The 12,517-nt window shown below is 41.7% G+C and overlaps 1 protein-coding gene across 26 annotated transcripts in view; it reads left to right on the top strand.

Moving 5' to 3' along the window:
* The window catches only part of SORBS1 (sorbin and SH3 domain containing 1), a 287,999-nt gene that overhangs the window by 255,043 nt on the left and 20,439 nt on the right, over positions 1 to 12,517 (top strand). For 24 of the 26 annotated variants that reach the window (XM_069980452.1, XM_069980451.1, XM_069980453.1 and 21 more), the window contains 3 exons: positions 3,304 to 3,473; positions 7,534 to 7,619; positions 10,864 to 11,031. In XM_069980452.1, the coding sequence (XP_069836553.1) occupies positions 3,304 to 3,473; positions 7,534 to 7,619; positions 10,864 to 11,031 (424 nt within the window). The remainder of the gene's footprint in view (positions 1 to 3,303; positions 3,474 to 7,533; positions 7,620 to 10,863; positions 11,032 to 12,517) is intronic. The other 2 variants (XM_069980462.1, XM_069980472.1) reach the window with 1 other exon arrangement.

Genomic DNA, 12,517 nt, shown 5'->3' with positions numbered 1-12,517 from the left:
CATAATGAGACTTCTAGTTTCACAGGAGCCAAATGAATTTTTCATAAAATCTACAATTAATATCTTTAATGTCATCCAATGTTGACAAGAATTGTGGATTATTGGATGGACAAATGAAAAAAACAAAAAATAACTTTTAAGCTACGTTCCCACACAGTTTTTTTGGTTTTTTTTTTGCTCAATACTTTGGTTAGTAATTTGCAACCAAAACCAAAAAATAAATCTGGATGAAACATCCCATAGAATGCCAGTTTTTCTGTTGGATCCATTGCAGATTTTCCCATTGTTTACCAGGATCCAGGTGCTATTTTTGGACAAAGGCAGCTACAGTATGGTTTTAAAAAAAGAAAAATTCCTGGATAACCCCTTTAATGTATTTATTTTAAGCTGGGTTCACACTATGTATATATATTTCAGGCTGTATTTGGTCCTCATGTCAGGTCCTCATAGCAACCAAAACCAGCAGTGGATTGAAAACCCAGAAAAGGATCTGTTCACACAATGTTGAAATAGAGTGGATGGCCGCCATATAACAGTAAATAACGGCCATTATTTCAATATAACAGCCATTGTTTTAAAATAACAGCAAATATTTGCCATTAAATGGCGGCCATCCACTCAATTACAACATTATGTGAACAGAGCCTTTCTGTGTTTTCAATCCACTCCTGGTTTTGGTTGCTATACAGCCTCAAATATACAGCCTCAAATATACATAGTGTGAACCCAGCCTTATACTGTAAATGGCTTGGCATATGCATCCCCAAATCTGTGGATTGTGGATTTTCCTCTGCAAAAGAGCTTTCACATTATTTCTGACAGCGTGAAACTGCACATTAACTCAAAATGCTAGAATAAAATGGTCCAAATTTTTTGTTGTTGTACAGCGCCCATTAAACTTTTGCATAGTTTCCAACTTTCAAGAACTTTCATCAACAGGGCCAGCCACAGTTCCCCTCATCAACAGGGCCAGCCACAGTTCCCCCCTCATCAACAAGGCCAGCCACAGTTCCCCCCTCATCAACAGGGCCAGCCACACCTCCCCTCATCAACAGGGCCAGCCACACCTCCCCTCATCAACAGGGCCAGCCACACCTCCCCTCATCAACAGGGCCAGCCACACCTCCTCTCATCAACAGGGCCATTCACAGCTCCCCTTATCAACAGGGCCAGCCACACCTCCCCTCATCAACAGGGCCAGCCACACCTCCCCTCATCAACAGGGCCAGCCACACCTCCCCTCATCAACAGGGCCAGCCACACCTCCCCTCATCAACAGGGCCAGCCACACCTCCCCTCATCAACAGGGCCAGCCACACCTCCCCTCATCAACAGGGCCAGCCACAGTTCCCCTCATCAACAAAGCCAGCCACAGTTCCCCCCTCATCAAGGCCAGCCACAGTTCCCCCCTCATCAACAAGGCCAGCCACAGTTACCCCCTCATCAACAGGGCCAGCCACAGTTACCCCCTCATCAACAGGGCCAGCCACAGTTCCCCTCATGAACAAGGCCAGCCACAGTTCCCCCCTCATCAACAGGGCCAGCCACAGTCCCCCCCATCAACAGAATTAGCCACCACCGCCCCCCCCCCCCCACATCTACAGGGCCAACCGCCGCCCCACCCATCAACAGGGCCAACCACAATTTACCTCTATCAACAGGGCCAGCCACAGTTGCCCCCCTAATCAATAGGGCCAGCCACAGCTACCCTCATCAATAGGCCAGCCATAGTTCCCCTCATGAATATGGGCCACAATCTCCCCCCCCCTCCCCCATCAACAGCCAGAGGTGCTACATAAACACTGCAAGCCTGATGACCCTATTAACAGGCCATCTAGAATACTCTCAATAATGACTCTTTTACAGTGAAGAAATCCTTTAAACAGAATTAGATTTTTAGCAAATACTGCAATACCCTATTGGTATAAGTTCTTATTAATGTGGCCTGCTATTAAATTACACTGCACTAATGTGCTTAGCCCATATAAAATGTACGCCTAAGAGAATCCAGGCTGATTTACTGAACTAGGCCAATAGCTGTCATCTCTGGAGTTTAGCTCTCTTTAATACTAGAATGAAAGCAGCAAAGATTAATTCATTCAGGTGAAATGTGTGGCCGACTGCTGCACCTCCCATTGTTTTTCGTAGACCACCTCTCCTGAAATCAGAATCGGGGTATGTGCGCACACTGCAGACTTGTTATAGTTAGTAGTTGGGAAAATTTTCCTGATCAGACACCAACCACATAGGACCCTTGTGCAAAACAGTATATAGATCTTCTATATCTCGAGTTCCTAATGGAAACTCAGCTGCAATTTCACAGCTGCTTAATTGCTGGAAAGACTATTGTAACGTTATTTGTAATGTCATAGTGACTTACCTGATACCCAATTGAGATGTCACATTAGGTTACTGGACTAAAACCAACCTGTGATATCACATTAGCTTACTTCACGAAAGGTTCCCATAAACTTTAGACTTATGTTGACCTAACCCGCCACCGATATAAGGTGTATGGAGACATCTAGAACAACCACTTAAAGATGATGTCAGTGGTCATAGGGGTCAGTCGTGATGGAAAATCACGGCCAACTCCTTTGTGCAGGGGGAGTTAAGCCGCAGCAAGTGCCCTCTCATTGCAGCTTATCCCTCCTCTCCCCATGGGCTTGTCCATGCCGAACGTTCCTGTGTATGAGGAGGACGGACGGTGGGTGGGAGACATAACTGACAGCCGGACGATCGTTTGTTGTTTAAATGCCCTTTGTTGTCATGGAAACACAATTGTGATTCTCTAGAAAATCGCCATTGTACCAATCCACTAGTAATTGTGAGATATGGAGAAGAAGGAATGTAGGACTTTTCATGTAATCTAAGCTTTGTCTGCATGTCCATGTGAAGTTGCACATATTGTTGTCTGCACCTGTTTGGATTATTCCTAATCATGATGTCAGCAATTTTAACAGTAGAGGTATATTAGGGAGTTTCTGTTTATGCATTTCCCAAATATATGATTACTCGCTCACCCGAGAGATGTTCTAAAACATTACTCTTACTTCTTAGAAATAGGTTGAAATTCCTGACCCATTTCACTGGATTGTGCTGTTATTTCACTTGACCTGCAGAGGGACTGCACCATTATGTTCGCCGCTTGTAAACATTTGCATTCTTTCAAGATTATGAAACCGATTATACAAACACTAATGAACTGGAAAATAGGATTTGCCAAAAGTCTCTTAACTGTTGAAAGAGTCGGGAAGCAAGTCTGTCTCACCAAGTGTTCGTGTTCTTGTGTCTTTTATATAGTTCCTATACACCTAGCTACAACTTCAACCGCGCCAAAGAGACTTCCCCGGAGCCTCCGCTCTCTGAGAATGAAAGACAGATCTACAAAAATGTTTTAGAAGGAGGAGATATTCCGTTCCAGGGACTGAGCAGCCTGAACAGACGCCCCTCCAGCTCTGCCTCCAATAAAGGTACGTGAACCAGAAACCTCTCCGGGACTCCATTGTGTTTACTTTTGGGTGCGACACAGTGCAGTGACTTACAATAGGATCTCCTAAGTAACTAGGCTGCAAGCTACATAATGTTAACTCACCTGATAAAACAGACACATGTACAACTACCAATAATGTCTCAAGGCACGCTTAGAAATCATGTTAACATCATGTAGCTGTAACAATCCCTTTTGAAAAGAAGAATATGATAAATGTAGGTGCAAAAAATGTCTAAAAGACATAATGGGCTAGGTTAACCAATTTGTCCAATTTGTCTGGTGCCAACTCTAGCTCTGCATGTATCCAACATTCCGGACATAATTGTTCTTTCCGCTAATAAGAATACATTGTTTACAAACAACTATATAGAGAAGTCAGCATATGAATGCCTTAGCAGATGCAGCCCATGTATTTGCAAGGTATGGATCATCCTGAGAAAATCCTGAAACTTTGTTTCAACAGAGAAATAAGGGGGGGAGAATTATGAACAATTAATATTGTTATTATTATTATTATTGGTTTGTTTCAGTGATAACTAGATATCCATGCTTAAGTCTGCAATCTTAACACAATGATTTTATTCTATTCCTCATGCTTGCATATGGACCCCACAGGTGGGAATGCTCCTGTATTTTCTCATTCCTCATTAAACAGGCGAACATGTAGTGGTAGTAATGGTCTAGGCAGCTTGTATAAGCAGAAGTCATCTTTGTCAGCTGCAAAAGCTTGCATAGGTGAAATTCTGCCGTCCAGATTCAAACCTATAGCTGCTGTCCCGGACCAGCCAAGGCACAAGCAGAGTGCATCTCTGTCCCAGCAGAAAGCACAGAGCTGCGAGAACTTACTTGAACCCTTGACATCATCTGAAAACAAAAACACCTGCATAATGCAAGCGGGTGGAATTGTGGAAAATATACTGGGGAAATCCTACAAGGATTATAAGGTAAAGTCGGGCAGCGCCATGAGCCTGCAGGAGTACACCATGAACTCTGCAAAATGTTCATTCACATCCAATCTCAGGTCAGGTGGCATAGAGTTCAACATGATGTACAGAGACATGCACCATATCAACAGATCTTCGCTGCAGAATGCATTGTCTTGCTCCAATGTCAGAGATATTGCTAATCATTTTGAGAAGGATGGAAAGCATGGAGCCTTTTTTAAATTTGGAATTGAAGGCTCTGAAAATGTCCCCAAGCACACAGTATCTTCACGTGTAACGGCCTTTGAGCAACTCATACAAAGGTCCCGGTCAATGCCTTCTTTAGAAATATCCAATGGACAGAGCGTCTCCCCTACTCCATCACAGTCAAGAACTGGTATGGTGGCTGCTAGCTCTGCTGAGTCTCTTCTAGAGAGTCCAGTGAAGAAAAATGAAGATACTAGTATACAGCTACCTCTACAAAAGACATCCACACCTAGTAGTAGTAACGTGGAAGAGATGAGTTCTGACCTCAGTGATGTTGCTCTAGTTGATACTCTTTCTGTTTGCACAGATGAGACTGACCATCTTTCTAACACTTCTAACGACAGTTGTAACAGTACCATTAAACCAGCCCAAAAATACAAGATGAGCACCTGCAAGAGTTCCTGCCCCGCTTCCTACACAAGGTTTACTACTATTCGGAGACATGAACAGAAAATGGCTAAAAACCCAAAATCCACAACACCCCCCGACCGGCAGGCTTTTCAGAGAAATATATTTTTAATAAGCCCACTTCCTTTCAAATTAAAGAAACCACTACAGGACAGTCCGAAAAAGTCTTCAGATACCTCAGAAAAAAACTGTGACGTTATTGAGCCATCAAAGAAAAGCCATGTAGACAATCTACTTAAGCATTCAGAAGACTTTGAAGAGAAGCCTTGCCTTCCTACGCGGCAGTCTTCCTTTGACATTGTGGAAAGACTGAGCTGTCTAAACACTAACAATTATGATCATGATAATGCTAATCTAGAAAATGATTGTGTTAACTCTCTAAATAATGGAGATATTGTCTCATTTCCTTTATGTTACGATTTGGATTCAAACAACAATCAGCCGAGTGATGGTGGAGCAGTCACTGGAGGTGGAGTTTTTCTGCATCTTGCCAATATGTGACACCTCATCTGTGTGACCGACCATCTCTACCTGTCATCCACCTTCATTTCCTCTTGAATCCACATCTGTGCTTCCCGTCTGTGTTCCTTCTGAGCTGACATGTAAATGGATTTATCCCTAAGTACAAAGCTTAAAGAAACGTAACTACCTTTCAGTCTATTCAGCCCTGGATACATTTCAGATCATTATAAAGCCAAATATCTTATTTGGCTATTGACCCAGTGACCTCTAGATTGAAGTTGCATTGTATAACTACCAAATTTCTTAGGGTACTCTATTAATGCTGTCTCACTTAGGACTGCACTGAAGAATAGGTACACCAGTCTTCCAAACGTCTTGCCTTGGGGGCTTGCTTAAGTTTTTATTTCATGGGTGTTACAAAGCTTCCATTACTCTTCAGCCTTCCTTTTAAAGGGGACCTTTAAGTCTATTTAGAACCCTAAACCACCACTATGCCTTATTTTAATCAATACATGCTTCTACATGCTTCATGCCTACATTTTATTTAATACATGCTTCTACATGAAAAATCTGCCAGAGTGCAAAAATAACTTTTTAAAATGCCACATGTGGTTTTACAGTTTTACCTGCCTCCTCCATATGTTGGATATGCACCTTGTACTCCCAAAACATACATAGTATAGATGGGTGTACTGTGTCCAGCTGTACTGTACATGCAGAATCTTCTTCTGACAGTCCCATAGGTATGTGTAGTAGACACAGTAGACATGTGAAGCACTGTCCATGCCCAGGGAGTGCAAGGCAATATTGGATACACTAGGGGGGGGGGGGGGGGGGGGTCAATCAAACCTGATGGGGCAGGGTGGAAGTCTTCTTGACATTTTCACCTCCCAGATTACTCTTAGTTGGTGATTTGGTAACTTACATTGTTTTAGAAAGTGATTTTAGTAGTTTATGATCAAAAACATCTGGAAAGATTCACTAAACCTGGACAATAATTAGAGCTTAGACCAGGTATTCTGAATATGTGCCAAATGTATCATAGTGGTTTATAGTGTGTTTACACTGACAGAGTATTGAAGCCAAAGCCAGGAACAGACTATAAACAGAGAACAGGTCAAAAAGGAAAGTCAAAACTGAGATTTATCCTCTTTTCAAATCCAATCCTGGCATTGGCTTCAATAATCTGTTACATAAATCTGTGTGTGTAAACACACCATTAGGCTATATGAGAGAATTTGGTGCTTCATGTTAGACAATCTTTCTAAACCTTACTCCACCTTTGTGGCTCACTTCATAGCACTACCAGGTGCATTATTCTTAATGGTGATTTTTTTTTTAATGCTTTAAGTTTTTGCACTTTTTATAATTCTACGTATAGATGTAGTCACCAATTCTTCTGTCAGTTCCTGTATTAAGTCTGGATGGTGGTTTAGGGCTAAAAACAAACTACCAGGTTCCAATTAAAAGTAGCTCTCTATAGATTCTATTATGAGTCCTTCCAAAACGTTATTCTAATACTGACGGCTTGTGACGGTTAATATGAGACTTGCTTATTTTGGCTCCTAGATGTGGTCACTAGCAGTTTGGAGTCAGAGTATATCGACTTAATCATATGGCTGCACCTCGATTTTGTTAAAACCCGCCATAGTGTTCCGCACCTGAATTATGGCCATATTGGCTCAAATCAGTTTTATCCATTTGACATCTCATTGCTAGATTCAGTTTTGTCCTGTTTGAGACTGCATCCTAATTGTTCTGTCCGATTCCTGTCCATCAGTTCTTAAGCCTTCTCATACTGTATAACTCAATGTCAGCGGGATCACAAACAAGCATTCAGAAGATTTTGGTTGCAGTGCTCTAGTAATTTAGCAATGGTTTTAGACTGTCCTGTGTGCTGTCTCGGCCTGTGTGCGCGCCACAGATTGTAACACTTTATTGCACTAATTAAAATCTGCTGTTTTTTTTTTTTCAAATTAGATTCAGAATCTCCAAGACATTTCACACCAGTTGACTACATGGATCACCCTGAAGAATATGCGCGCCGGCGTTATGACAGCAAAGAGGTATTGTTCTCATTACTGAAAAAAACCTCTTCACATTGGTGCTATGTAAAATGCATGAGGCTGAAATGATGCTTTTATAGCATGACATTACTTTTATGTTTAGGTTTGATGTCAAACTAAAATGATAAAATTCATGTATATTACTGTGCTACTTGTGATGATATATTGATCTTCTGTCCTCCAGGAGAATATGGTATTTCCTAGTAACTATTGCCCCCCACCATGTAATTGAAAGTCTTAGTGCAGACTTTAATGATTAACCCAAACCAAGTGGTTCTTCGTAAGTCTTACCGGAATGTAAATATAGCGTTCACATGAAACCTGGTCAGCAATCCTCACATAATTGTTATCCAGGACATTTTGGCCCATATTGTGATTCAGCTCCAAGATAATAGATAAAAGGGCAGTTTTCTATTCTCTTACTCAGCAAGTTGGCCAGTAGCTATGAGTAGGCATCCCTGGATAGAAAACAAGCATTGCAACTAGCTAACATTCTTACTGCAGAGACCTGCCACAAACAATTCACCTTCATTCTAATGTGTGGCTATATGCAGACACCAGGTTTCCCTTTAAGTGAATGCCAACCTGTTAAAGTGGTTTCCTGTTCGCTGCTGGCGCTATTACACCGCCAACAGCGAGCGGGTAAGTGCAGGGTCCCCGAGGGGCTCCCCGGACAACCCTTAGATTGTCCGGGGAGCCCATAGAAGATAACGCCAGTCTGCTGCCTCCGCTTCTATTACACGGGGCAATTCAGAGGAGCAAATGATCACTGACCGCTTGCTCCTTGTTCCTCGCTCGCTGCAGGTGCTATTACACATGCCGGCAGTGAGCGGGTAAGAGCTGGGGGGGGGATGCCTGTGTGATTGCTTAATCGTCCAGGCAGCATATTGGAGCTAGCGGCGGTCTGCTGCCGCCGCTACTGTTGCACCTATCGACATCAGCAGATCATTAATTTTGCAATGTGTTGAAAGTCAACAGTCAGCCGACATTGTGCATGTCTGCTGATCATTGTCTTCTATTACACAAGACGATTATAGGCCGTAAAGGCCCATATCGCCCGAATGCAGATGATAACCCCCCCTGTCTGCTAGGGGTTTTAGTTGTTCGTTTTTATATGTGTTGAAAGACCACGACAGACAACAATCAGCCAACATCATTCATGACGGCTGATCGTTGCCTTCCATTACAAAAGCGATTATCAGCCATTATGGACGATAATGGCTTTGTGTAATAGGGCCTTTAGCCAATTGCCAATCTAATGACTGGTGGGCTGGACAAAGTGAGTTGAAGTGAGGAAGAACCTTTAGATGATCACCTGTGCATACTATACAAAGGGATTTATGTTGCCTACAGTTTTTCAAAATGTTGCATAATCTAGCTTCCAGAGTCAGGAATCCACCCTATTCCTGTAAGGATAGGTAGGTTTTATCTTCATTCCATATTTTATGTTACTAGGCAGCATCCCAGACCTATTTCCAAGAACTGCACTAGTTAATATGATTTAGTTATTTAAGATTAGGGAGGTATTGTGTGAAACACTCCCCACTAAATAACAGTGGTAATCTCCATGAACTATATGTGAAAACAATACAGGAATGTAATATTATGGAAGATACATATATTTTCTATGGTGTTAGCGTTATATTTACCACCTCGTTTTTATGTATTTCTTACTTCACTATGGCCCAGGTACTCAACAGTATGATGGCTCATAACAGGGCTGCCATAAGACCTCTACCGCATCGCCATATGTCTCTGATGCTTATACATAGGGATTTTTCTGTTGAAAAAAAAATGTAGCACATATCAGATGCCAATTATCTGAGCTGTGTTTTAAATTTAGGTATGTTTTCACCATGTTATCCAATATGGTCTATTGGCCAAATAATATGGTAGTTTGTCAGCTTCAGAGTATGAGGATTGGGCCTTAAGCATAACACTGTAGTTATTAGTATTTTAATCCAATGTATTCTTATACAGGCAGTAGACCTTAAAGAGGTAGTTCAGCCAAAAAAAAAAAACAAGTGTTTAACTACTTATCAGCTGCTGTATGTCCAACAGGAAGTGGTGTATTCTTTCCAGTCTGACACAGTGCTCTCTGCTGCCATCTCTATCTGTGTCTGGAACTGTCCAGAGCAGCAGCAAATCCCCATAGAAAACCCCTCCTTCCTCCAAACTGGAAAGAGTACACCACTTCCTGCAGGACATAAAGCCGCTAATAAGTACTGGGAGACTTGAGACTTTTTAATAGAATTACAAATCTCTGGCACCAGTTGATTTGAAAGATTTTTTTTCCCTGAACTACCCCTTTAATAGTATTCACAATATGTTGTCTTGTTTTTTGTTTTTTTTTTGTTAAAGTGACATTGTCAGTAAGTCCCAGTGGCAAAAGAACAGCATTCGGGTGGTTCATGTCCTGAGGCTGATACTTCGGAGCTCTGCTGGTGCAGCTTTGGGCATTGTGTGACTACTAAAGCAAGGGATTTCTGGGAGACCTTTAAAGAGGTATTCTGGCATTTAAAAAAAAAATTATGTTGCTGGGGCCATATACGATCTCCCGACCAGCTCTTTTTCTTGTTTCCTTGTCTCTTCTATCTAATTCTGAGATGAGCGCTCGATGCAGGACTTGTGTGTAACAGTGCAGCAATGCCCTATCTCTGGAGCTGCAGGATACAGGGGTTAGGTAAGTATTGTATTTTATATGGCCCCAGCAAAACACAATTTTTTTAATTTATTTTTTAATGCCAGAATACCACTTTAAAGTTGTCAAGGAAATGGGACTTCCCTGCTTGATGCTGCATCTTTCAGCATTGTGAATTTCCGCAGACGATGTGGCTATGGGATAGTGACAGTGTTACTTTAAAGATTGATTATAGTGTACCAATAAAGTTGATCTCCCACCTCTTCTTTAGATCAGAGTGGAGAGACACAGTCCACCCCGGGCAGACAAGTTGTACAGTCCACAATGGACAGGCAGGTTGCAGTGGAAACCATACGACACCCAACAAGTTTACACGTGGATCCTATTAATTATACATGGGCTCATGCATGGAACTTGTTGGGCATCGTACAGTGTGGACTATGTCGCCCCACACCCAATCTATAGAACAGGTGAAGGGCCCAGCATCACAGGTACCATTTAATAATGTGTTCATTGTTTGAACCCTTGCTGCTCATTCTGTTGCCCATGCGTGGGCTGACAGTCAGGTTATTCACAAGCCCAATAATGGCATTTTTATCTTAGAAACTTTTAGAGGATCAGCGAAGACTAAAGCGTGAGCAAGAAGAAGCTGATATTGCTGCTAGGAGGCACACTGGGATTATCCCATCTCATCACCAGTTTATCACTAATGAACGATTTGGAGACCTCCTTAATGTAGACGATTCAGCAAAGAGGAGATCTCGGTCTGAGGTCTGTTCTTGATAACATTAAACCACTGCTTGGCCCATAGTAATTCACATCCATTCAGTAGAGCAAATCATTAGTAGCCTAGCAAATGCCATCCATCAGCTTTCTTTGATTTATTTGCTTTGCACTAGCTTCGGGTGGTAGAGGAACTGCAATGACCACTTACATAGCAGCATGTTGGCTTGGGAGATGGTGGCCAATGCATGAATTCATTAGATCATTTTCTTTGTGTTCTTATGTTCTATTTCTCATGGATCATGATAATTATTTTCCTTCTTCCCAATTTCATGTAACCTACTAACAAACTAACAAACGATTGAAATTTATTAATCGCATTCTATTAATTGTGGTGTGTGATAATATTTTGTGAACATGTTTCATAACCTTTCATTATCTTTTAACCAGGTCTTTTAACTATTTTCACACTGCTAGAGAAGGAGGCCACTTTTAACCCTATACATGTGAAGTGACAGAAATTATAGGATGTTCTCAACCATAGTAATGTTGCATTCAAATAAAGTCACTGGCAAACTGATCAAATTTACTGAACAGGTTGAAAATCACATCGGTACCTGTAATTGATATTAAAGCAAAGAACACATCTATTCACACTGCACTTAGGGCATTTGGTTGATCTCAATATGACCAATATGTAACTTTTTTTTATACTTTTGAAGACTTACCTCCAATGAACACCACAGTGTACACCAGCCCAGCATATGCATAAATTACACTCTTTAACATTGACTGGTTCCACAGAGGTCAACCTAATATGAAGGAACTGAGTTTAAAAGAGTTGTCCAGAATTACAAAAACACAGCTACTTTCTTGCAAATATAGCACCACCCATGCCCTCAAGTTGTGTGTGGTACTGCAAATTCAGCTCTATTCACTTCAATAGAACTAAGTTGTAAATCCACACCAGGGCAGGAGTGGTACTGTTTCTGGAGGAAAGTCAACATGTTAAAGGGGTTTCCAAGGTAATATGTTTGATGGCCTAAGTAATTGCTGATCGGTGCCTGCACAACACAGTGGTTTGGGCTGGAAGCATTTAGCTCCATTCACTGTGTAGTGGTAGAACTGTGTAACTGCAGCTCAGCTCCCCTTCAAATGAATTGTTGCTGAGCTGCAGGATACAACCATGTCTGGCCACTACACAGTAAACTAGCCATCTGCTTCTGGTCCCGTCCACTGTGTAGCGGGGGTGTTGGTTGCTTGCACTCTACTGATCAATTATTGATGTCCTGTCCTGAGGAGAGGCCATCAATTATATTAGACCCTTTAACTCATTGGGAAAATAAATAAAAATGTCTAATAGCAAAACTATCGGGCTTTCCCGTAGGATCCAATCACAGAAAACTTTAGGATATAAAAGCTAAGCTGTGATTGGTTGTTAATCTGCATATTCCTTGTATACTTTTAGTTCTTGTCTTCTCTGCAGCTGAAATGTAGGACCCATAATCATCCCCTTTTATTAATATACCATGAT

Source organism: Dendropsophus ebraccatus, chromosome 8, assembly GCF_027789765.1.
Source record: "Dendropsophus ebraccatus isolate aDenEbr1 chromosome 8, aDenEbr1.pat, whole genome shotgun sequence".
Classification (NCBI taxonomy): Eukaryota; Metazoa; Chordata; class Amphibia; order Anura; family Hylidae; genus Dendropsophus; species Dendropsophus ebraccatus.
The sequence above is the reverse complement of the archived record's forward strand: the minus strand, read 5'-3'. Positions and strand labels throughout refer to the sequence as shown.